Source organism: Acomys minous, assembly GCF_964271855.1.
Source record: "Acomys minous genome assembly, chromosome: 3".
NCBI lineage: Eukaryota > Metazoa > Chordata > Mammalia > Rodentia > Muridae > Acomys > Acomys minous.
The window spans coordinates 116837274-116865121 of record NC_140485.1 but is presented as its reverse complement, the minus strand read 5'-3'; the positions used below and the strand labels follow the sequence as shown (position 1 = coordinate 116865121).

Genomic DNA, 27848 nt, shown 5'->3' with positions numbered 1-27848 from the left:
CTTTTTCTGAGGTATTGATGGGCCGTGCTTTGCAGCTCACGAGGTGGCCTTGTTGCAGTGTCAGGTGTCTGGAGCATCCATGACTCAGTTAACTATTAGAGGCCACAGAGGAGAGCACCTTTAAGAGCAGCAAAGTACTATGACTCATCCTGGGCCCTCCAAAGCTAAATTATCAAAATTCCTTCTAACCCAGGAACCCCCGAACTTTCAGTATCCATGATATGTCCTTTGACTTATCTCCACAGGGTTTGGGCAGTAAAGGGCAGGCATAGACAATGATGTTGACCCCAATTCCTGTGTTTTAAGGAACATTTCCCATGGTGTCCTGTTTTGAAGATAAAAGAACAACACTCTATTACCAATGTTATCCTACGAGGACTGAAGAAGATGGTCGGAGAGGGCAAACTGCCCCATCGCTTCACTTTTCTCTAAGAATGTTTGCTAAGGCCACGATGACTTTAACTACAGTGACCCTAATGTTGTATCTGTTGTTCTCTTTAAAATCAAGTGTGCCTCACTAAAGGGACACAGGGAGAGCAAGTACAGATCAGGACAGTAAGTTAGAGTGAGCTAGACTGTAGAGTGACCCTACTTCTGTGGAGAACTTAGAGGCCATTTTCCATGTTAACCTTGTTTGCATATAGCACTGAAAGTTCCTTAGTTATTGGGCGTAGGGACATACCCTAGATGGAATCGTGTAGGAAGATCTAGGTGGCTCTTCCCACCCACGAAATGCACAAACCAGCTGCTTATTCAGTCCTTATGATAATGCTAACCGACGAGATCCCTACGATGCGCCAGCTGGTATGCTATGTTCCTGACCCGAATTAACCAAATACCCAACACCAAGCCACAACAAAACTAAAAACAACCAAACGAGCCAGACAGACCCTTGAGTTATTTCTGCTAGCGGACAGAACAAGGTGTTCTACAACCCTGAGCAGCCCTGAGCAAGTCCATGACATTTGAGGGTTGGTCATTAGTGCGCACCTGCGTTTTGTATGTTGTTCATTTTAAGAAGCAAAGGTCTAGCCAACAGTGGCTCATCTTGCGTTAGAGATAATTGTCAGATGTGATGATGCCAACCTGTGCAGTTTTTACTGAGGGAGCCAGAGTGAGCAACACACATTGGAATCATCATGCTGAACGAAGGCACAGGTTTGTTAGATAAACGGGGTTGCCAAGTGTGTGGAAATTAATTGCCATTAACATGAAAGCATTAAAACTCAAAGTTTATATACATGAATCTTCCCAACTATTGTTAGGTTGAGTATCCTCTCATTAGGAATCAACGTCTTAAGGCAAAACCTAGTTTAATTCTAGTTACGAGAGTCTTAAGACCCCAAAGGCAGTTATTTGGCATAGTCAGCATATCCAAACACACCAGGTATCAGGTGATCAAAATTCCTACACACAGGAACAGACCCTTCATTCATCCACTGGATTATTGAAAGGCAAATGAAAGCACGGCAGGCCACTAAGACAACCGAAATATGATAATTATATGGTGACACAATGAGCGGCGTCTCTGAATCATTAGAAACCAACTTTTTGGAATTGTTACTAAGCCCTCAACTATGCTACATGGCAACTTTTAGAGTGTTAGTATTTCAAAGGGTGAGGCACTTGTGGGTGGAGCCTGAAGCCTTCCACTCAGAATAGAGCTGTGGGGTTGAGGATATGAATGGGTGTGGCAGAGAGCTGTCCTGCTGGGGCATAATTCCATTTTATAGCACTTGATAGATGGAGTGTTACTGTGAAGTTATTACCAATTAGTCAAGAAAAAAAAAAGTATCCGCAACTCATTTATTAAATCCCTAGCAAATATTTTCAAAATGTGGGAAAAACAAGAACTAGGTCTTTGTAGGGTGCTCCTGCTATTTGCTACTTTAAACACTGGGCTCCTAGTGTGCCAGCCATGCCCTGCCTGCCTGCGGTGTGGCCAGAGCTTTCCAAGTAGATCCCCAGCCAGCGCGGTGTTCTCTTAGAGGTGCTCGACACCTCATCTAGTTCAACAATCCGCCTGAAGAGAAGCAGAGCCCTCTCCTAGCTCCAGCAACTGACCAGGCACTAATAATGCGTGGGAAGGGCAGGCACTTCCTCCCTGCTGGAGAATAATGCAAGTTGTCAGAAGGCCAGAGGTCTCCATCTTTCATCATGCCTCTTTCAGGTCAAATTGATGATTTCAGTGTGTGTGTGTGTGTGTGTGTGTGTGTGTGTGTGTGTGTGTGTGTGTGTCTCAAGACAAAAGACATGCATATTCAATGTATAAAATGTGCTAAACCAGAAAAAAAAATTAGTACCTACTGCCTTTCCCAAGCTGGCATCCCTGCTTCTGAGAATCTGAGCCACAGCTGATCTGTCACCACAGGCACAAATTCAATAATGATATTACCTGATCAGAAACCCATGGGTGACCTCCTCATAACTATAAGAAGGCTTGCCATGATTTAAAAATTTGGCTGTTTTGTATTTGTGTCAAACACTGGGAGTCTTTAAAGGTTCGTTTGAAAAATAGGGTCCAAGCCTTGATATTAATTTTGACAAAATTACCTTCAGAGAGTCAAATGATTTAAACCAGAATATGAAGCGCATTAATCAGACAATCTAATAACTAGATTAATTACAGGAAATGGAGAAAGTAATTTACATTCAGACTGTTTTTTTTTTTTTAAAGCAGGAGACTGGCTTATAATAATAACCGGTCAGTGTAGGTGGATTCAGAAAGTGAAACAGATGAAGATGTAGGAAGAAAATAGTTCCTACATTCATCTTTGGCTGTCGTGTCACTTAAGGACGTGCCTTGAGCAACCTCTGCTCTGTATAGCTCGGTCCACAGATGTCTGGCATATGCAATGTCTCCATCCTAGCGAAATGGATGATGGGTCATAGAGTCGTACCTTGCCGAAAAGAACCTGCCCACTTCTGCTTCCTTTGCATAAACTGGAGGACATAAAGTAAAGGATGTGGATGTGGGTGTCTGATAAGTAGGAGGCTGTGCATTCTGGAGGGGAAGGAGTAGATTGAACGCTTGGTGGATTATGGGCTCATAGCTTCTATTGGCCACATTTGTGAGTGTTGATGCTGCTGCCTCTTTGGTAGCATTCTATTTCCTTAAAAATGTATAGCACATCAAGAACAAGAAGTTCTAATGTCTGGGAAAATCTTATAAAACCAGGATCAGTGTCATGCCAGCCTTTTCCTCACACTATTCCGGTTGTGTGACTTGCACCCAGACAGACAGAGCTACCGAGGCAGCTGAGAGAGCATGGAGGAGAGATGAGCAGAAAGGCTCGCGCCTGGCCATCCACCTTCTAAAGGAGCCAGCCCGTTCTCAAGTTCTCAAATAGTTTATACTCTGGCTTAGAAAACAAAACACAGAATAAGCAAAACTCTAGTGTCCCCTTTTCTACTTTAACTGTCTCATATTTGCAGTGTTGAGCAGTGAGTGGTGAGAAACTAATACAAGGAGGGACCCAGGCAGCTGTCCAATCTGTCTCATTTCCGGGTCTCCAGCCTCCTCTGCAGTCTCGTCACCATGCAGGAGGGACTGTTCGGCTGTATGCAATGGCGCTTTCACTGCAGTCTCTGCTGAGCAGAGCGTGCGGGTCTCCTGAGCTGTGTCTGGAGTCTGATTAGAGAATACACATGAAAAGGAAAGAAAGGGAAGGAAAACCAAGCCCTAAGCATAAAACTCAGGAGTCTGAGAACCACGAAGCAACAATATGTGAGTTGAGACACCGAGAATACGGCTTGAGTTGTAGACTACCTCCTCCTTCAGTGTGTTTACAGATTAGTCTTACCGAAAACCAGTGAATCATCCAAGACTTCGCAAGAAATAAACCCTGCTCATTTAGTCTTGGAAAGGCCACGCTAGGAGTTCAGTCCAGCGGTTCTCGACTCTCCTAACGCTGTGCCTTGTTAATAGTGACCCTCTAATGATAAAATTATCTTAGCCACTACTTCATAATTATAATTTTGCTATTGTTACAGGTCATAATGCAAGTATCTGTGTTTTCTGATGGTATCACAGGACTCCTGTGAAAGGGTCATTTGACTCCCCCAAAGGGGTCACGACCCACAGTTTGAGAACCACTGGTTGAATCTAAAAGGAAGGCAACAAATACAAGGCCAGTACTACACTCTGCTGGCCTGCGAAGATAAATCACCAGACACTTCCATGGACATTTAAGAAGAAATGACACATACAAATCTGAGTTTTGAAGCACATTTAAATCTTCAATTAGGATTGACGCCAGGGATTTAATAGATGCTTTTTTTATTCCTAAGAAATCTGCTCAGTTTGCTCCCATGACCAAAGGGTCAAGATATGCTAGTTATTATGGGGACAATGCTCCACAAGGCGGAACACATCATTCATCTTCGTTCTGGCTCCAGCTGCATCCACACCTGGAAGGATCTGTCAACACAGGCCAGAAAAGGCAAAATGAATTAAAAACCCTCCAGCGGATGCCAGCCAAAATAATGAAAAGAATGGAGGGGAATCCACATGAGGTCAGACTTTGAAATGAGACAAAACATTCCCCAGATAGGGAGAAGGGGATTAAGCTGTGTTGTGACTTGAGTTAACTAAACCACAAGAGAATGAAACCTCAGTCTTAGGGTCTATCCATCCGTCAGTCATCTAGCATTTCCAGGGAAGTCGGCTTTACAGTGTCAAAGAAGCGGCTTAAGTAAGTGGGAAGGGTGTAATGCTTTGTCTCCTAATTAGTGAGTTTTCCGGATTCTGAAGAACAGCGTTTTCTAATAATGCAACAATGTCCTGGAAATAGTTTCAGGATTGCATGGGGGCTCTAAAGCTGCATTGTGTTATGGACAGAAACTTAGGTTACCGTGACTGTATCAAGACATAAGGAAACACAGACTATCAATAATGAATTTAGATACATATTAGAGACTGAACTGCTACATGGACTGCTGGTTTGACATGGTAAAAGTCCTACCCACCATAAATCCTACCCACAATTTCATGAAAGCCTCCCCGTTTTCCATGCTGTGAAAACAGAATAGCATTTAATTTTTAGGTAGGCAATTATATCCATATAAAGAGTTAAGGTTTCTGGAAACACTGAAATAGTTGCTTTATTAGAAAAAAAAAAAGAAGTGTAGAACTTCATGGCTTAATTATTTATGCGAGCTTTCGCTTGGTCTCATTGTGTCTTGTTTTGTCCTGTCTGGCTGTTGTCTCTTGGAGGCCTGCTCTTTTCTGAAAAGGAAATGGAGGGGATGTCAATCAAGGGAAAATGAGAGGTGGGCGGGGGCAAGAGGTGTGGAGGGAGGAAAAACTGTGGTTGGGATGTAAAATAAATAGATAAATAAATAAAATGTTTATAAGTGCTTTCATTATAACTGTCTTTTTGTTAACTATTTTTTTTTTTTTTGGTTCTAAGAAACTTTTAAGAATAGGGTTGCCATAAATTACAATTTGAAAACAGCAGACAGAATTAGTTGTGAAGTGGAAAATGTGTAGGTGCATAATTTTATTAATTTGAGAAATGCTAGACTTGTAGTAAAAATATGTGAGAAGTTTAATAAATAAATAAATATATATATATCTTTTTAAATATATGATGAATTACATACTTTGAAAAGTATATGACCCTTGAATAAATAAACTCATTGAGGCTTCTTAATAGCGACTAAACTGAAACGAATTTCAACACATCCTTAAAGTTCGTTGTCCATTTTTCCCTTCCTCCCAATAACACACAGTTAGAAGGAGCTGGGTCAAGCAGACAGGGGCCAAGGTCTTTTCTGAGCTCAGGCAGTCTTTAAATTTTAAGCAAACAATTTCTTTAACACATGAAGTGGGATAGAATCAACTCTCATTATGACCCCGAGGACTCCACCCCTTCTTTTACACTACAAATATCTTCTCCTCTCACTTCCTCTATAACATGGTATTAATGATCCTTCTCTGATCCTTTTAGTGGGTTTCTGAGATGGTACTGAGTGAGACCAAGGTGCCATGGGAAGGCAGCTGACGTTCTTCCTGGAGGTCGTTTGACAGCCCAGCTTTCCACTATATCTTAAATAACAGAATAATCACTGCACAAAATTGCCTTGTTTTAATTGTATTTCCTCCTATGACTCTGACTTCTTCCTGGCAAAAAGCTTCTGCCAGTCAGAGTCTCAAAATAGAAAGGGCAGAGAGGGGCAGATCAGAAGATCAAAACAGGGAACTATAGGATGTGACAGGGGCTGCTTTAACATGGCGGCCCTCTAAGACACTGGAGGCAAACGCAATTAAATAACACGGTAAATTATTTCCTTTGCTTCACCAGGAATAAAAGGGAATGAAAGTAGAAGGCTTTGACTTTTGTTAATATGTTTTGGGGGTTGTTGGTGTTGTTTGTTGTTTTTTCTTTATAAACAAGAGATTTGTGGAAACATCTGGTAAAAACAAAAAACTAAACAATAATCATTAGTCTAGGAGCTACTTATTGTATTTAACAAGAATGACATCGTTTCAAAGAGACCCAACAGAGGCACAAGTTTACACAACTGAAGACACCGTGACTGTAGAGCAAAAACAGCTTTAAAAATAGTGTTTCCATTTGTTGCAAGATAGTCTATCTGGTAGGATGCTTAGCATAGAGTACTGTGAAACATGAGGGAAAAAATTAGGTTCGTTGTTCCATGCACCCACTTTATGGTTAAAAAGTAGGAAAAAAGAATACAGGAGAAGAACAGTGTGCCCAGGACACAGCGAGCGACACAGATGGCAGCGGCAGGTATTCAAGGAACGTACATTTTTCTATGAAGTGCATGCTACTCTTTTCCCTGTGACATCGGGTTTATGGTTTAAGGAATCAGCAAGTGCAGTCCCTGAAGTCTGGCTCTTGGTACACACACGTAACACCGATTCCAAGTTTGCTTCACTTTGCGCTGCATGCATTTATAAATTCTCTTTTCCCAATCTACCACTTACATCTGCAGCCAAAGCACTTCTTTCCAAGAGAGAAGTTAAGGCCAAGCAAGACAAGGAATTCGCTGATACATATATATCACTCCAAGAATACTCCTTCCTAAGTCTCCACATGCAATTTAATTACTTCCCCCACTGTAAAAACATTTCCCATGTGCATCTATCCTAATTGTTACTAACCCAAAATAAACACTCAGTAAAGCAGGCGAAGCACATGAATGTACATTTGCTTTAGGCTCTAAGTAGGGCAACATGTTGTCAGGAAGTGTTTTCCCCAGTGCACACTTTATGTGATACCTTGTTCCATATGGACTCCAAGTCTTTTAGATATCCTCAGAATACTATTACCAAATCTTATACCCTAAAATTTAACCTGAAACTAGCACACTTTGAACATAATGCTTCCTCTCTCTCTCCCTCTCTCTCTCTCTCTCTCTCTCTCTCTCTCTCTCTCTCTCTCTCTCTCTCTCTCTGTGTGTGTGTGTGTGTGTGTGTGTCTCCTGTCTCCGTTTCTGTCTGTCTGTCTGTCTGTCTGTCTGTCTCTCTCTCTCTCTCTCTCTCTCTCTCTCTCTCTCTCTCTCTCTCTCTCTCTCTCATTGCTGTATTAACTAGGTGCTAGTTTGGGCATTCCCACTTCCTAAGACTTCAAGGGAAGCTGGTGGCCACTGGGCGTCAACAGGACAGAGATTAGTCAGGAGAAATGGCAGCCATAAATAAAATGTCTGGCACCCCTGAGTTGAAAATGTCTCTAGGTTGTCCTGAAGGTTTTTACATTCTAAGTTTTACTAAGATTTGTTTCTTTCATTTGTTTTCAGTTGTTAAAAACCTTAGAGTTCATAGAAACTGATTTCCCTATTTACCCATTTTATAGATAAATTTAATGAGATGGGCTAACAACTGAGATGTAATATGTATAAATTAATAAAAATCTATTTAAAAAAAAAGTGAGTAAAAAAAAAAAAAGAAAGAAAGAAAAGAAATAGCCTACTCATGCCAAACAATTGTGAATTCTAAGGAAGCCAAGCACCTTTTAACTCAGAGATGTATATAATATTAAATAATAGCACATATTTTAAGCACTTTTACAAAATAGTAATTACTCATCTTAAAAGCAAAAGTATTCCTTTTATGCCTTACTATATATATATTTTTAATGTTGGGCTCAAACCTAGAGCACTGAGCCTACCACAGAAGTCTTCTACCACTGAGTTTCATTGGCACACAGTCAGGTATTTTCCACATAGTAAAGAACGGTCCAGGACTAAGATCATTAAACTTTGTATTTGTGTGATCCTTTTCTAACTCAGTGATACCATTTGTAACCAAGGGTAAATTGTTGCTATTACTTTCTGATCACTTAAAATGTTCAACTTAATGATAACATTGTATGTCAAAAGATTCTAAATAGAATTAAGTACAAAATATTTGACATGAAATGTTGATAATAAAGGTAATTTCATTGTTATTTTCCAACTTTTCCCCCTTCCCATAGGTTGCTTACAAAAGTTATCTAATTACATATAATTCCTGCAAAATAAGTTATAGCTATGTTAGTCACAGATGCAGTGAAATTATTAGGAAGTACCCCAGGAACAGATTCTCGAGACTCCTTCCCACATATTCTAGATTACTTTGCTTTTTGGGCAAAAATGTGATGACTCATCTACCATATAAAGCCTTGAAACACAACAAATATCAATCCTATTTTGACTAATTTTAAAGACAAAAGACCAGATGTCAAGTAAGTCTGTGGCATAACATAGGTCCACAAATTATCTAAAGAAAAATAGTACATACAATAACTTAGTATTTAGAAGACTCAATTAAAGTACTATCATAGCATCCAAGAATGACTTGAGTGGTAAACAGATGGTCTATGGTGTGCATTGACTCTCCAAAAGGAAAACATGGTAGCCTTAGCAGTTTAATGAGGTCTGTATTGCTTTGGTATACTGAGAAAAATCACTATATCCATTCTATGCAGAAAAAAAGTCACAGTACACTATTACCCGTGTCATAACAAGCAGAGTCATAGTGACATAGACTAAGTCATACCATTAGCATGTTAAGGACATGTGCTTTTATTGCCAATGTACTCGCAATACTTTTACTTGTCCATTTAAAATTCAATCCTGGATTTTGAAAAGAAAGCAGTGACAATGCATAGGCTAGAACAAATCTGTAGGGCATCTGGCCCAACCACAACAACTAAATACCATTAAACTTCTACATGAAGGGCTTGACAATCCCAATTAATCTTTTCTACCATTTTCCCCAAACAATAAACAGAATGTTAATTTAAAATTTTTAAATTTGTTAGTTTTCTCAAAACCTAGTCACTTTTCATTAGAAAGAAAAGTACAAGGCTTAATAATAAACAGAGTCAATGATTATTCATTGCCAAGTATAATTCTGGATACAAATACATTATAAGAAAGTATTAGAATAAAAATTAAGTTTTTCAAAATAATATCTGTTGGAAATTTTTGAAGTATTGCTAGAGAAGCTTGGATTATTCTTTGAAGCTGACTTCAACCAAGCTCTTTTAAAAAATAATTTTGTGATTAACAAGTCGATTGCTAGATATGCATATTCTTTCTATATCACACACATATGTGTATATAAATTCTATATATGATATATATATATTCCATATGTGATATATATCACGTGTAGAACACAACAACTTGATAGTTTTCAAAAACTGTCTTTTTTCTTAATGAAGTACTGATTTTTATTACTGTACCTGGAATTCTGAGGTTCTGAAACATCGGATTCTGGGCACGTTTTCTTTACCTGCAGGAAAAGAACACTAGTTATTCTCTTATGAAAATACAGCTTCCTCACTCAGGGTCACACGCTCTTTAAATCCACGGTGGCTACGGCTCTGCTCACCAACATCTCTATAAAATACTCCCTACACTTTACAGCAATACCGCACAGCACTAGGTACCAAATTTCATTATTGTCACAGGAACGGCTGCCAAATGTACTTTCCCAGGTTCCATTACCATGCAAAATGTTTGGTTAAAATAGGCAGGGACCAGAAGAACTGGGAACAAAGAAACCAAAGAACTAAGTCTCCCAGTTAGGAACACAAAATCTCCCTATTTTCAGCCCTCTGAGACCATTTTGGACATGGCTTCTGTCTCCGACCAAAGCATGCAATAATAAACATGGCGCTAGTGAAATCATTCTTACGTTAATTTTCCATCGTCTCAATCCTGACTGAGAATCTTATACATTCTTGGCATGTCAATCAAGTTTGAACACTGCTCCTGGACTTTTCACACAAGTTGGCAGTCCCATGCGCAAACTCCAGATTAACTTTGAGGTTCTTAAACCCACAATATAGGTGAGGAATGAAAATAGCAATTCCCCCCCCCCCCAGAGGTCTGCCATCCACTTCCATGTAGAGGTATACAGTTCACGCCTAAAGTAAAGCAAATCATAAATCCGTTGTCCTTTACACTTCACCTAAAGAATGGATGCCTGCCTGATTCATGTGGGATGGCTTTTGAGACACAGTCTCACGGAACCCAAAATGGCTCAGAGCTTGCTATGTAGCTGAGGATGACCTTGAACTTGCTGTCTCCCTGTCTCTACCAGCTAAATGCTGGCACGGCAGGTGGGTGCCTCCACACCCAGCTTTGTTATTCTGGTCTTATAAGAATGCTGTACTTGCGTCAGAAGACTCTTCAGAAATTCTTTGGTTCATATAAGGAATGTCTAACATACATTTCCTTGTCATGCATTATGATGTACATTTCAAAGGCTTTGTGTGCAACCTACAGAATCATGGGGGTTTTAACTTCAAATGTGTAGCCTGGAGCGGGGAAAATGTCTACTCAGTGCCAAACGTGCTTACATTTGAGCCGTGTATGTTGTGAAATAAATGGCTCTGCTTGACAAGACATTATTTGACTGTAAAGGTACACTGCTGGTTTCCAGCTCACAATCTGGTTCCTTCCTCCTCTGATGACGCAGAAGGAACACTTAAAACTCCAACACTCAAAGCCTTACACTCCTGCTTCATTTCTCAGCCTAGTCGTCTTTGTTAGCAGGGAAGCCAAAATGGATCAGCTCTATTCTACTCTGTTTTCCTTTCTCTGTATGAAAATAAGACTGACTAGCTGAGAGACTGTCGTACTGTCCTCTTGGGTGACTTCAGCACCGGGAGACCAAGAGGTGAAGAATCATCTTCAAAATAATTAAGAAGAGAAAATGCACACGGGAAGAAAGGAAGAAGAGGAATACTTTTCCAGGGCTGTCTGTGTGACACTGGGTGTGGAACTGTCCACTGGAGCCTGGGCTCAAAGTGGATGTGTAAATAAAGACCAGGACTCACTTTCTGAGAACATATCAGTAAACAATAAATCAGCAGAGAGAGAGAGAGTTAGGGACCTGTGAGCCCTGTCCCCGTCCACAACTATTGACAGGGCCAATCTCGTGCAGACCCAGTGAACATTGCTCCCCCTGTACAATGCCTTGGAGAATGACACTTTTTTTTTTCAGCTTTTCTCCCTATCTAAATGGGTGGTTGAAAGTCAAGGGTGGAGATAAGAAAGGGTGGGAGTTAATCAGAACACACATATGAGATTACCAAAGAACACACTTGGTTAACAAAGTTATTTTTTTCTGAAACACAAATGGCTAATTTGATTTCTAAAAACTAAATGGGTATTTAAGCTTATCATAAAGTGTTTGACAGCTTCATTGTCCAAGAAAAAGAAGGACTAAACATAAGAAGATCATGATACCGATTTCCTATTACATTGACACTTTCCCCCTACCAGAGCCTGTAGAGAGGTACCAGATGAACACACAGAAGTTACACCAAAGTGGACGCCACTTTCCTCAAGACCATAACTCTGGGGCTGACTGAAGAAGCCTTAGAACCCATCACTGGAGACTCACACTCTCAATCATGAGACAGATAACTTGTACACAGTTTTCAAGCTTATAACTTACAAGAAGGAGTTTGCTATTCTTTAACAATTCTTCGGGTTATATTTCCACCTCAGGGATTATTAATAGTGTATCAGGTCTGCTCATGGTCAGGCAAAAGAAACATAGCCCTTAGGGTGTGGAAGCACTGTATAAGAATTGAGCAAATGCATTGTGGGTACTCAGGGAACAAACTAACTCTGCCAAAAGGAGATGAGAAAAGAAGCAGGGGGCCTGGCCCCTGAACTGAGCTTTAAAGGCTGCAGACGATGAGCTTGTACACCCCAAGGCAGATACTTTGCTAACACAGGGTTTGCCAGACACATTGCGTGACAAAGCTCCTATACAGGTGAGGACTTAGAAGTTTGCCTTTGGGCAGAGCAGACTGCTGAGAGGTCTGAGATACATTTGGAATGGGCATGGCCTGGAAGGTAGGTGGAAAGGGGACAAAGCGAATGGTGAAGGGCAGAAACAAGCCATCCACCAGAGCACAGGGTCTAGGTTCCATGCATACACGGATGCCATTGACCTTGCCAACATTGCACCTTTAACACTGAGTAGATGCTTGCTCATTAGGTGAGTCAGCAGCTCAACAGTGAGGACAGTGAAGATCCAAGCTGAAATAGGAGCCAAGGGGGTGATGAAAGGACATTCTGTACCAGCATTTCTGAGCAAAACTGACTGAATATCACAGTTGACTGAAGTGTTAATGTGATCTGAAAATTGTATCTGTCCTTGGAAAACTATAGCTGTACCAAAGTCTAAAGCCTTTTCTACTTCATGATGACTTCTAATTTCTACTTGTTTATTTATTCATTTATTCTCAGTTGCATTGTCAGAACCTATAACTTGGGGCATTCTAGGCAAGTGTTCCACCACTAAGCCATACCCAGCCTCTATCTTATTTATTAATTAATGGAGACAAAGTTAAATGGAACTTCAAAAACCTTAGATGTTTACTAAAGTTTACTACATTTCTTTATGGTGGAATTAGACGTCCAGTGCACAGCTCACTAGCTTAGGACTCACTCTTCTCCTTGGATTGTGCCTTCTGAGTCACGTATTATGACAGCAAGCATGTTGTTATAGAACGCACCACCTCTGTCCCCAGTGAATTTCCAACTGACTTTGGAATTGTTTGCAAACAATATGGAAACAAGCAGGACAAGAAATAAAGCTGAAGTTCATGGTCATAATTTCAGTGCAAATACTGGCTTTCATAGGGTACCCAAAAGTTCAGAGGCAGCATGGGCTACATATGTAGTAAGAATCTTGCTCCAAACCTCAACTAACTAAGTAACCAATGAAAGAACAAGAAAGAAAGATAGATAGATTAATAACTAGGCAGATACATAGACAGATGACAGGTAGGTAGGTAGATGATAAGTAGATAGATATAGATAAGTAGGTAGATAGATGATAGATGAATCGATAGGTGATAGATAGACAGGTGATAGATATAGATAGTTAGTTAATAGGTGGATGATAGTAAATGAGTAGATAGATAATAGATGATTGATAGTTGACTGATACATAATAGATGATGGATAGATAGTTGATAGGTGGATGATAGATGGTAGATAGATGGGTAGATGGAGAGAGATGCATGCATGCATGCATGCATACATACATACATACATACATACATACATACAAAAGGAATGAGAAAAGGAAGGATAAAATAAAAAGCTGAATTACAGTTAAACAACTTGCCCAAATCCCAGCACTAACATTAACTGGCCGGTAAACAGAAGTAAAGTACATCAAGCTTTTCCTCTCCTTCCACGTTTGCAAGTTGTTATTTTTTCAAATTATCCTTCTTTTCTCCCTCCTTCCCTCCCTCCCTCCCATCCTTCTCTTTCCCCCTCCCTCCACTCCTTCCTTCTTTTTTCTTTCTTTCCAAGATATTGTTTCAATACAAAGACATGTACATATTTAATGATGACAATTTGATGAGTCTGTGACAAGAATATAACTGAGATGTCACCATCATACTCTACTATGAAGATGTCAACCACTTCCAAAAAAAGCTTTCCTCCTACTCGTGTCTTTAAATCTTCTTTCTTGGGAAGTGTTTACATGTATAGCGGACTATTGTTAGCTGTAGGCACTATGTTGTACAGCAGACCTGAGCACTTATTCATCTTTTTAATATAGTTTATTAATTTATTCATATTACATCTCAATGGTTATCCCATCCCTTGTATCCTCCCATTCTTCCCTCCCTCCCATTTTCCCCTTATTCCCCTCCCCTATGACTGTTCCTGAGGGGGATTACCTCCCCCTGTATATGCTCATAGGGTATCAATCTCTTCTTGGTAGCCTGCTGTCCCTCCTCTGAGTGCCTATTCATCTTATCCAATGGAAACTCTGCACCCTTGAGTCACAAACTGCTCGCATTAGAATTAAAGTCCCATGGGCCATTTTCCAAAGAAAAGCGTATTTCCTCCTTCTTACTACATATCCATCTCTAAGACCATCTTTTAAATTAGGCTACCGAAATATCTGCTTTAAAAAAAAAAAAAGCAAGGGCTGGCAACATCAAAATTCCACTTAAAGAAGAAGAAAGGAGTCTTAGAAAACTACCTTGAGTAGCTCTAGCATCTACCATACTGCCACCACTACCCTGTTAATTACAGCCAAGGTCTGGTGTGAAAAGCAACACATTCCCTGTGGTGGTTTGAATAGGTTTTGCCTCCACAGATTCATGTGTTTCAGTGCTTGGCCAGAGAGAGAGAGGGCCTGTTAGGAGATGTGGCTTTCTTGGAAGAAACTGTCAAGGTAGGAGGTGGGCTTTGAGGTTTGCTATGCTCAGGCTCCACCCAGTATGGAGTCAGAGCCTTCTCCTGGCATCCTGCAGAAGACACTCTCCTCCAGCTGCCTTCAGATCAAGATGTAGACCTCTCAGCTCCTTCTCCAGCACCACATCTTCCTGCACACCACCATGCTTCTAACCATGATGCTAATGTACTGAACCTCTGAAACTGTAAGCCAGACCCAATGGAAAAACATTTTTTTTTATAAAGAGTTGCTTTGCACATGGTGTCCCTTTGCAGCAATAAAACCCTAACTAAGTGTGTTCATGTAGCAAGACATCATTGAAAGCCTTAGAAACACCAGATACCTTCTATGCACAGAGATGGACAGGATCCCAGAAGCTCAGCAGAGTGGACACCAAAACCATGCAGCCCATGGCACGGGCTGCTGAGAACTCACATCCTGGACTGAACTAACCCATCTCGGCATAAAAACACACCGGACTTCAAAAATCTAAGTTATGAAAAAAAAGTAAAAATATCACAGTAGCTTTTACGTTGGTAAATGAGATGATATTTTGAATATATTAGGTTTGATAAAGCATTTTCCCTTTTTATCTCTTACTTTTATCATATAGCCATAGAAAGTTTAAGTTGTGGTTGCCTCAGTTTTTGGCTGAGTAGCCTTAACCTTGACAAGCATGAGCCTGTCTACACAGGTCAGGCAGTCTGCAGGAAGGGCTGCATGAGGAACAGGTGAGCAATAAAGAAAGGAAACAATGGCAGCAGGGCCAAGAGCCCAGATGAAAACAAAGAAAACAACTGGCCTGAGAAATCCAAGCCAGCCAATATTATTTTAGCTAGACAATCACCATTTATAAAGTCATTTTCCTGTTTCAAATACAATTTACTGTTCAGAAATGTTAGGATACATTTACACGAATAACATAAGAATGATATAAAATAAGTTGTAGAGAATGTGAGATTAGATATTACAAACAGTATTTTAATAGCTAGGAAAAATCCTAATTTCTAGAATGTCTTATATTATGACAAGCACTTTAAAGTCTAAATATTTTCTTCACATTTTCTAACCACTAGGTGCATTGAGGCACTCACAGTCTTTCCAGTAAAAGCAAAATCAATTCCTAAGAAAGTGAATAAATAAAAACAAACTTTTGACACCACTAATTATCTTTTTTAGAAAGCTGGAATCAATTATCACAGTTATTTTTACTTTATCTTGCTGTTTCCAGTTCTTGAAACATTAACAATAATGTATAACTTTGGAAATAAAGAAAAACGATACCTTAGAAAGATCATTTTTCAAACTTTAGGGCTCTCAAGTCAACCTTACATCTCATAACGTCTTCTACAGAGAAAACTAAAGGTCAGTTGTGCAGCTGTAAATCTCAGACAGAAATGGCAAAAGTGAAAGCTTCTCAATACGACAGACAAGTTGCTGTTTGTACCTTCGTGGGTGGCGTATGAGGCAGTAGCTATTCACTGACATGCATGGGGATTAAAGCACAAATGACACTCTTGCGTGTTGTTAATGAAGAACACACACACACATTGTTGATACACAGGGGACAGGGAGGGAGAAAGTGGGGGCCTTGGAGAGAATCTGTTCCAAACCTATGAAAACGTAGACTGTTGAGTGCAAAACTCCTTGTAAGAAAAGGGAATAAGATACAAATTACTCTCAGCAACAGTTTAAGCTTGTAAGCTTTGCTTCCATTTCCAGTTCAAATATGAATGCTCTAAGTGTGAATCTGACTGAATTAATTATACACAGAGGACACTGTAAAAACAGAAATTGCACACTCACTCATGCAAGCTCACACACATGCACAAACACACACGTGCACACACACACACATGCACACACACACACACACACACACACACACACACACACTTTATAATGCATGTTTTATGGCTGGGTTGAATAAAGTTTTTGAAGAGTAGCCTAATACAGCATAACAGCAATGACCCTAATGTTTTTATGTTCTGAAAGAGTGAAAGTTATATTTCTTGAAATAAAAACAGTGATTTTGTGACTTTTTCTTAATTCGTAATAAAAAAAAGTTGGTGCTAGTTAAATTTTAAAGTGAGATGGTTGTACGTTAGAGTATTTGTTAACAATTATCCCATCTTCCTTTAAGAGCTGAACTGTGTTCTCTCAGTTAATAGTCTAAATCAATTGACCTACTGTTAATTGTTTTTTCTTTAGAGAACTGATAACCAACTTTCGAGTTTGAAGGGCTTCTCTGGCCTCTAATTCATAGAATTTAGTAAGTATTAATTAAAATATGTCATTTTTATCCTGCCTCAAGATGTACATTCAACATTAGAAAATATGAATACAGATACAACACATTTAAGTACCAATACCTAATTTTACAATATAGGTGTTTTCCAAAAGGCCTTTCAACTTTTACTTAAATCAGTGAAAAAAAATCTATGTGCATTTCCAAATATAATACAAATTGATACTAACCTAAAGCTTAGCAGATGTTCACATGTCCCTGGGATGACCTATGGTCATTTGGGCATCACAGTTTTCTTGGGAAGCACGTCATATGACTGGTGAACTCCCAGATCTGTGCCTGCATTAACTCAGAGAAGTGTAATCTTGACTGGCCAACCCTGAAACATGTCAGCATTTCTTCACAAGATCTACCTGATATTTTAAAGGAAATGTCACCATTCATTTCTTTGATCTTGAATGACTCAAAACACAGAACACAGACTGCTATGAGGAACTTTGAAAAGTTTGTTTTAAAACAGCCACAGACATTTGATAGGCATTTCATGGGGGAAAATGCCACTTTGTCGATTGGTAGACATAACAATTAAAAATAGACTCTGAAAAATCTATTTATGACATAATATGAAGATATTTTAATACAGCATATTTTTTCTAGAGATACCCAAATCTCGAGCCCTAATCACATGTATCTTTGAAGTCTGTCTCATGGAGTTTGAAAGCTCATTACCAGGCTTTATCCAAATCCCATCTTGCACCACTAAAGGCCAGTTTGTGTATTGCCACTCATTTATTGTAATAGCCAGTGATCTCTAGTGTGTAATTGGATGTCTGCATCTGTTTCAGTCAAAGAAAAACTGACATGCTTTCCTTTGAGTGCTCTATCAAAAACACAATTGAATATTCTAAGTACAACCTTCAACAAAAGAAGTATAAATCTTAGAAACACTAGTGTTACATATATGTGTGTGTGCATACTGCACATACATGTGTGCCCACATATATGAACACACATAGACACAAACAGGTACATACACATACATATAAACACACACACACACACACATGAAAAGAAAAAAAAGACAAAACCAACCCCCCCCTAAAAAAAAACAGTGGGGGAAGAAAGCTAACAAATAACGGAGTGAAAGTTTTTTCTCTCCTGCAGTACTTGTTTCTGGTGCTCTGTACAGAGGCGTTGGCTTAGGGAGGGAGGTTAGACAAAATTACACACTGGGGAGAAATTATGTTTAAATGGGGGGAAAAGCCCTACAGTCTATAACTCTCGATCAACTGCAACCATCACAACAACGTTCCAGTTGTCTGAGAGTTTGTTGCAAGGCTGCTGCGTGTGTTTGAAAAACGACTTAGTTTAACACCACAGGAAAATAAAGCATAATTATTTATGTACTGTCCGTAAGCGTGGAACCAGATGTCAAACCGTATCAGCCTTTAAAAATTCCTACCACATCTATTTTCTCCTCGGCTATGCCTTAGTTCTTTGTCATCTGCCAGAAATACCACATGCGCTGTGACTTATGTAGAAATATTTCAACCCCTCCCAGTGCTATGTTGTTTCCTTGTCACCCAGCAGGGCAAAGGTGACTCACTATTTAAACGTCCACAAGAGGAACCAAGAGATGCCTGAACACACTGTGCTATGCTCAGGGGAAAGCCCCCCCTCCTTGTCCCTACCCCCCAGCCCCCAAGTTTGGAAACAAGTCTGGGTCATCCATTTTTAACAGTTTACATAATAAATACTGCAGATAAGTGTTTTTATATGGACCTGCTTTCTCCTTACAAATATGCACAATAAATATCAAATCCATGTCCCATCCTGCTTCTTGTCTTCTTTTAAGGCTTTGATTAACGTTCACTCATTATTTTTCGAAGTCCTGTGTCATGAGGAAGGTACAAAGGTATCATAAGAAAAGAATCAAAATGGGACATTCTGCCTACACTGTCAAGTGCTGTGTAATGAATGTGATGTCGCACTGGTTGACTCTGCTGCAACTGAAGTGATATTGCTCATGGTCCTGAGCAATCACGAGGAGCAAGCGAAGAATAATGCCCCCACTCTTACATGCCAGCACCACTATGAGTAGGCTTTCCTCTGTGGAAGGGAAAACATGGTTTCTAAGGACTGATGCTTTAAAACAATCTAAACAATTTATCCCCAACCCCTAAGTAGAGAAAACTCGGTAATGTTTAGCAATGTCTTCTACCCAGCCACGCCCTTTTCAAGATAGTGGAATGTTATGGCCACAAGGTTAAGAAAAACTCCTATTTATCATGAGCTGCCAAGCACAACAGGACCCCAAACAACCCAGCCCTCCACCACTTAACAAAGCCAGCGCCTTTTCCTCATGAAGATTCAGAGAGTTTGGCCACAGGCACAGATTAGCCACCACATTTAGAAGGGTAACTATCAATCACTGTGTAGAATGCTGTAGTTCACCTGACATCACTTGCCTGGTGTGTGTAACTGATAACTGGCCCTCCCAATGTGAGCAACTTGCCTAAGAGGAGGTTCCTATTGGGGAATTATAACAGTGTTGAACCCATATGCAAATCTCTCTCTGTCTCTCTGTCTCTGTCTCTGTCTCTCTGTCTGTCTGTCTGTCTGTCTGTCTGTCTGTCTGTCTCTCTCTCTCTCTCTCTCTCTCTCTCTCTCTCTCTCTCTCTCTCTCTCTCTCTCTCTCTCTCACACACACACACACACACACACACACACACACACATACCACACTCCTCACTTGTGTGGTTTTTGAAAAACTACATTGTCAAATGATACATTTAAAAGCCCTCTTAATGCACCAAATGTAAACATCATTACTCTGAGAGCAACCAGGACACGCTTTAACATTTAAAACCAGTTGACACAATGCAAACAAAAACTTAAAGGCAACATTAAATTGCATATTTATACATTTATTTACATGCAATGCAAGCATTGATTTCCAAGGTATTGATTCAAACAAAAAGACTCCTGTGGTTTCAAATTTTGTGTTCTTGATCTATTAAAATAGCTATTAAAAATAATCTTAATTGTTAGCACCGTGTTTCCTACATTGAAATTCATAGTACACAAAAAGCATGTACCTACAGTATGGCACATTTTAGCCTAACTTTCTGCAATATTATGAATTGTTTTAATTTTTTGGAATCTATTCTAAGGTAATTTTTCATTAAATGTGTCTTGCATGGAAATTGTTATTTAAAAAAAAAAAACCTTTTCTCCCTAGGTCCTAATCTAAAAAATGAAATTCTTCATTGACAGAACTAATAAAACACAGACGATAGTGTAATTTACACTCTAAAACCACAGATGATGTGTTTTCTGTTTGAATCCTTTTTTTTCTATCAAACTAAAGTAACAATTTGGATTGCCTGCCAGAAAAAAAAAAAAAGAGTGAAAGGAAACAGTTTCCGTGACACACATATTTCACAGATACAACTAGGGTGCAAGAAGGGAACATCAATAGCCTGGTGACTTCAACAAAGCACCAAGCAGCCTCCTGCAAAACCCTTTAGCTGTGGGAGCTGTCAGATAAGGTGGAGTGAAGTCAGTCAGTGCACGCCACAATTTTTCATGCCTTAAATATTCTTCGATCCTAAATATTTGGGCACACACCGCCTCCTAACCGCACTACATATCTCCACAGTAGAATGACTGAAAGGTGACAGAGAAGAAGAATTATATATTGAGTCTATCTGTTGTGAAGGCTTCATTCTAGGTAAAGCCTAATAAGTGACCGAGGTAGACTTAATTGTTTCTTTCTTTCTTTCTTTCTTTCTTTCTTTCTTTCTTTTTTTACCTCAATTAAAGTGGCTTTCTGAGGCCTGGGTCTAAAAGCGATTTCTCTGCTCTCCTCACTGCACTCTCCTGGGGTCACCTGGCGTTTGTATTGCTTCAACAGCTGCATCGCTTTTAAAAATCGCCCTGCCCCGTTTCCCTAAAGTAAATGGTGTGGCTGCCCTTGGGCCCACACAGGGGTACCTTTCTAAATTTCTGTGTGGCGGTGCTTTGCTCCACAGTTATGCCATTTAATTTTTAAATATTCCAAGAACATTTTTAAAGAATGCCGAGGAGGGGAGCCAAAAATCAAAGTACAGATAAGAGATCAGCCGGTCTCATTCTCCCTTTCCATCTTAGAACGTAAAGACCAAGGACGCTATACCATACAATACTATAGATAGCTGTTGGTATTTGCTTTTTGCAGTCATTTTGATAAGCACACTTTAAGTAAAATGTTGATTACAAGATGAAAATCAAAATAATGTCACAGAGTTTTTGTTTTTTTGTTTTGTTTTGTTTTGTTTTGTTGAAAACAGCAACTTCAGTTCAGAAAGAAGCAGGAGACAGCAGGGCTTAGTGGGAGCCCCTCAGTGGACCCTGCTGCATACCACGTGTGAAAGCTCACTCGCTGACTAATTTATTTTTCCTTTCTCCTGTAAGGTCCCTAAACACTCTGACTTTGGCAGTGAATCAGTTTTCATGGATACTTAGAAGCAGAGGACACTTTCTCCTCTTGAACTATATTTCATGGTGTGTGGATGCAGGGGGGGGGGAGTGCATGTGTGTGTGTATGCATGTCTAATGTGTGTGCGTACGTGCTTGCCTGTGTGAACATGTGCGTATGTGCACATGTGCGTGTGCATGTGTCTGTGCGTGCTCGCATGCATATGTGTGGATGTGTGAGTGCGCACATGTGCATGTGTATATGTGTGTGTATTTGTGTACAGAAAGACTGAAAAAGAACACCAACAACACACCTTCCATTGTGATAATCCACCTGGTTCTTCCCCCTTTCGTACAGGCAGTTTGTGTGCTTCACATCTGCGGCCTACAAGCCTAAGGTTGTGTTTCAGTGATTCAAGACAAAGCATCTCAAAACTTTCTACATCAAGGTCTTAAGTCAACGTGCAGGCTGAAGTTTATATCCAAATGAAGGTTAAAAAAAAAATAAGGCCAATGAAATATTTTAAGATGTTAGAAGTTAAGCTTGTTCTTACAATGCAGTTCCAGAAAAACGCACACAATAAAATATCATAAATGGATGAAAGCATCCATTTCCTTAAGCCTATAAAGTGCTAATGATTGAGATGAACGTGTCCCAGATCTCATGAAAGTCAAAACTCCTCTCGAGACTCCAAAACATATTACCTAGAAAAAAAAAACATTCTCAACATAAATGACAGGGAATAGATTTTAAAATCTTGTAACCTGCCACTGTTAAGTCACAGTTGCACTGTGGTGGTGAGACCTATTACAGCTGCCACCATTCCTGCCTTTCTTAGAGTTTCTGGAGTAAACAAAGACACGTTATATTTTCTACTTTAAGCATGGATGGATTAAGAATTTTATCTAATCGACTTCTTTGCCTAACTTTTAGACAAATTTATCCTATCCTCTTTGTCCTAAACATATCCATCTTTACTAGAAAAAATAATAATAATCTGCCTCTGAAATAGAAATGCCCATCAGTTAAACGGAGGTCTAGCTGTGCCCCCAGAATAATCGCACGGATAAATGCTTCTGTCAGAAGCTAACTACAACTTACCTCGAATCCCAAACACCTGAAACAGATTCCAGTTGTATTTGCAAGTGAATTTTGTGCAGGTGTGTGTGTGTGTGAAGTTCAACAGCCAATAAATTCCATTTTGCAATGTCAGAAAAATAAAGCCTGGCCCGAGGACTACAGAACACCGGGAAGTTTATGGTCCTGAGACAACAATCAGGTAGCTCCCTGAACAGTGCCGCAATGTAGGTTAACTAGGCAGAGGCCTGGAGACTCCACACACTTGGCTCAGGCCACTGGCTTTCCACGCCCTTCTGTGTATAATAAGATGACTTGCTGGCCAAGGCCAACCTCTTCACAGCTCTCAGATCCCTATAGGATCTGATGTGAAACATTTATCCAGAGGGACTTTGACAAAGCCACATGTCCTGATGGACTGACTCCCAGGCTCTGTCCACCGGCTGTCACTTGACACATGCACAGCCCATTGTTGTCCTATCTGACAGAATTAAAACCCTGCATTCCATTTTCAACAAAAGCAGATTTCACTCTAAATTTCTCTTAAAGCAGCATATTTTATGGCATGTTGACCCTGGTGAGGATGCCACTAATTAGAGCCCCAACCTACATTGACATTTGAGCTTGTTTTTGGAAGGAGGGCAAATCTTGTAAGAGTTCACTTTTGTTATCCTCACCAGTTCTCACAAAAAAAAGTTCTGTCCCCTTTAGTACACAAGCCACAAAATGGGAGAATAATTATATTCTCACTTAATTCACCCTTAATGTATGTTGCTTTGATGCAGAAGAGATTCATGCAATTAGGGATTATGTGTAAAAGGTCGTCCTTTTATTTAAGAGTTTCCTAAGATAAAACCTGTTTGTATTTACAAAAGAGAAGGGACGCATTAAGTTTGAGTAGGCATGAAAACAGATCAGCAAACAGCTGAATTCTACACAAGTTTATTCCTGAACATCGGTCTTCCCTCTTTTCCTAAGAGTGTACGAGATCCGCTGTTTTCTTTGCAGAAAGTAACACATCACGTTCACCACTCATCTCTTTAAAAATGCATCTCACTCGTCCCTTTTAAAAAATGTAACTAAAAATAAAGATAAATCCAGTCCCTAAGTTCTTCATAAATTACAGCCCAGCATTTATAGGCACTGAGGGAATCATTGTCTCCAAGCTGTTTACATAATCTTCAGATAATTTCTTTTCCTCTCACTTGTCTTGATCTTTACAGCTAAGTGCTAAGTGATTCCATGCCCTCCAGGCAGGGAGTCGATGGCTTCATCTATTAGTATCACTTTTAGAGAATCTCATTTTCTAGGGAGGAGCTGATAAAAGGCATCTCCCTCTTTCAACTCTGGGCCTTGAGACAGAAACCACAGCTCTTCAGTGACGAGTGTAGGTGCTGTCTCCAGACTAATGCTGCTGCTGCTGCTGCTGCTGCTGCTGCTGCTGCTGCTGCTGCTGCTGCTGCAGTTACAGAGCTGGGCAAGCTAAGGGAGTACCTTCCACCCTCAGCCTCCACACTTGTACATCGGTCATGCTGACCGACTGTGTTCAAGTTCATGAAAAGCGTCCGTTCTGTGGGAGTAACCAGAGAGCCTACTAGAGGAAGGCAGATCTTTGTTCCCAGCCTGAAAACAATGCCTGAGATCCAAATCTTCTCAAGGAGTTAGGACTTCTTGGGTGTTGCGCTATAAATTATATTTCTTTAAGTCCAGGAGAATGTGCTTTTTAAGACGTCTACTTTCCTAAGGGATTATAAGACATTCGATATTTGCTGAATATTTATGAGCTCCGGCGTCACTCACCGGAGCAAAATATGTCTGTTCCTGGTACAATAGGGACCCACTCAACCATGCCTAAAACTCTAGGGAGGATAAAGTCAGCTGTCCGTGCTTTAAGGGTGGCTGGGAGGGTTGTCATTTTTCTTCCTTAACCCCATGGAAGAGGAGGAAAGGGGCGAGCACAGGGGATGTGGACTCAAACACTTTATGAGTAAAGGCATGAAAACGAGTCGCTGGCCGTTTATCTTCTTAATGACCACAAACTTTCTGATGAGGAGTGAAATCTTATCTGTTTGCATCGTAGCATGCTTCGTGCTGCCGTGATAACAAAGAGGAAAATTGGCATTTGATTTTTGTTAACGCTTTGTGACAGGAGTGTGCTGCAAGGACACTTCTTTTCTGTGTTAGTTGCCCTCCTACAAAATGGTGGGTTTTGTTTCAACTGCTAACAGGAGCCTACTTAGTTTTTTCAACATAAACAAGAGATTTTTGAAGATTTCATCTCCCAAATGTTTCACTGAACAATATTTTTCTCATCACTCTCAGTTCAAAACTATGCATCAATGCCACTAATTATAATAAGATTGTAGGGGCAAGGGAGTTTGTAAAGGAGCCCCAGCTGAAGAAACCAGATATGCTTAAAGTGGTGAGGCCTTCTTACAGGTAAAATGCTCGCTTTCTATTACATTTTATAGTACGAAACTGCCACGCTCATCTCCCCAAATTATACAGTCCTTCGGATTCCATCTGCCAATGACTCACATCCTGTCAGCGAAGGTGAAGGTTTGCCCTACGTTAGATAATGGTAAAACAATTACAAACTGCTGACAGCTGTGGCAGTGACTTGCAGGTGATGAGTGTCACCCTGTCACCCTGGCACTTGTCAAATGTAGGACTTTCCTTCAAAGTAATATGCAAAGTAAAAGTAGTCTAGTCAATTATGATACCTGTTAGGTTTGAGCAAAGTCTTAATGGTTTTTGCTTTTTAAAAAAATCATTTAGTACAGACCCTGGCATGGCTCCTTTATATCCACTTCATTACTCAGCATCCATTACCTGCAGAATACTGTAGGTACCCACGTATTTCATGTACCTCATGTTCTCCCCACTTTGTGACACTCTTTTATTTATTTGGATTACCTGATAACTTTCCACTCCAAAAATGATCAAATATCTTCAAGGCCTTTTATAGTGCTTCACAATTAATTATAAGGCATAACTCTAGACAATTCTAAGAAAAGGTACTTGAAATTGAGAGATTACAGTAGAACTATCATGCAAAAGCACAGAGAAAAAAACTATAGTCACATAATTTTGACAGCAATTAGAAATTATGACAGAGAAGAAAATGACTGAAATTTGATACATGTACAATAAAGTGCCTAATGATCGTGTGAATATAAACTAAATAGTAACCACAAGAATGCACTTTTCCTCGAGCAGGTATTAATGTCATGGCTATATGATATAAATGCAAGATATGGAAACTTATTTATATATAAACTTTCAGAAAATCATGACTATGCCATTAGGTAACAATCACAACATGGCATCAGTGCAATGGTTATATTTGCTACTTGTTTAATCTTCTTTTCATTTTAAGACTGACACACTCAACGAATATTGGTGAAACACGTGATAATTTGAAATAATGAAACAGATTAAGGAGAGGTGGGATTGTTGCCAAAACCTTAAGTGCCCCAAATCATCGAAATGCCATACTTCTCTAGATAATTAATACTGTTTTACATGTTCAATACTATTTTTATTCACTGTAGACTCCCAGAATTCATCTTTACATCCACATCTCACAGCTGCAGTACCAGGTCTGTTCTTCCTTGTTAGTATAGGAAGGTGGACATAACCTCCTGTTCCTCCTTGTTAATACAGTAAGGTGGATAGACATTGTATTTCCCAATGTATCAAACAATTTGTCCCACATGTTCACTTATGATGACAGATTTTCCTCAGATCTCATTATCTGGACCACGTGGTTAGGCTTCTCACTTCCAGAAAATCTATTAGCATCTTTTCTTTGTCACCAAACTCCAAAAAGTGAGATGGCTCTGAGGCTGTAGCTTGTCCACAGCTAACAGTTAAGGCAGCCATAATCTCACAGATGTTGGCAGAGGTGCAAGATTTCTGAGCCAGGGACTTTACTACACACATCAAGAATAGAAGCAAGAAGATCAGCAGTTTCTGTGATGTTTCCCAAGATTGCATTCCCAATGCTGATATGGCATAGATATAGACTGTGTGTGTGTGTGTGTGTGTGTGTGTGTGTGTGTGTGTGTGTGTGTGTGTGTGTGTTGGACTTTCTTAGAGCAACACTGAGGTTAGGAAATTCAAATACATTTTATAATGGTCAGTGGCCATGCATGCTATTTAATTCCACAAGTAAGCAGTATCTTTACTGCTCTGCACAAGCATCCTTGAAAAGATAGGCAACGCCTTCATCACAAGACACGCAGGAACGTAAGAGATGAAGAGGGTGTGGTCTTTCATGGCTTCACTCATAATATCCCAGCCTCAAACAGTTTGGTGGTCTCCTTATCCGCTTTATATCACAGCCCTGTCTCAAAACGCTCAAGAAACTATATTCTCCCTGTGTCCTTTGAGCATCCTGATCTCCTTTTCAGAAACTTTAGACCTGTGAGTCAAAAAAAAAAAAAAAAAAAGGATCTTCAGGCCCACTAAACTCTTGGCTTGGTTGAGATTTAGGTGGCCTTCAGGTGAGAGGTGAAGAGCAGCCTGCAGCAGAGAAACACATCCCCAGACACGACACCTCCCCAAGTCAACCGCCAAGACGTAGGCCAAAAGTCACTTGTGCCTGCTGCGATCTATCGCACCGACGGAGACTGAAATGTCATGTGCGCTTGGAAAATGGCTATTGTGTGATCTGCTGAAGAAATCCTGGAAGGGGTAGTTAGCATAGAGTGGACTCAGAGCCACCGTCTTTCTCCCACCATCCTCCTCCTCAGACATCTGTTTTTCTCAGGCTGAATAGGTATTTATAATGCTCATTATGACAAATGAGGAGACCAGTGCTCATCACGTGGCTGTGGATTGTCCTCAGTAACAGAGCAAGGAAAGGAAATCCAGCCCCGAGGCCCATCAACCATGCTGCTGGATTTATCTACCCAGTGTTAACACAAAACACAGGGCTTGCTCACGGAACACTGTTTAAATGGAAGCAAATGGTTTGACACTGCCGTGATAGTGAGGGAACTTTTTGTTTCCTTTGCTCATACTGATGTCCCGTTCTAAAAACATAAATACGTCCTTGTGAGTATTGGGCACTACACCTCTCTTTGTGATACTAAGAGAAAAAGGTCACTAGCAGAATAAACAAGCCCTTGATGGTGTTATCATCTCTAGATGGTCCCCGTCTGCAAGGTGGTGGCACTGTGTCTTCCATCTTCTGCAGTTGAGGACAGAGGCCTGATTGTATTTGTTAAGCTCAGTTTGGATAAATATGTAGCAAGCATGATTCCTTTAGGTCTTGGCTTCCAATACAGCTCTGTTATCTGCCATCACCAACAATACATTCCGAAGCTATTCACAGTCCGTTGAAGAAAATCATAAGGAAATCCTTAAATGTAAGCAGTTTC

The 27848-nt window shown here is 40.1% G+C and overlaps 1 protein-coding gene across 7 annotated transcripts in view; it reads right to left on the bottom strand.

The window, feature by feature from the left end:
* Window positions 1-27848, bottom strand: part of EYA4 (EYA transcriptional coactivator and phosphatase 4) — a 224079-nt gene that overhangs the window by 105352 nt on the left and 90879 nt on the right. For all 7 annotated transcript variants that reach the window (XM_084775148.1, XM_084775155.1, XM_084775150.1 and 4 more), the window contains exon 3: window positions 9696-9745. In XM_084775148.1, the coding sequence (XP_084631274.1) occupies window positions 9696-9745 (50 nt within the window). The remainder of the gene's footprint in view (window positions 1-9695; window positions 9746-27848) is intronic.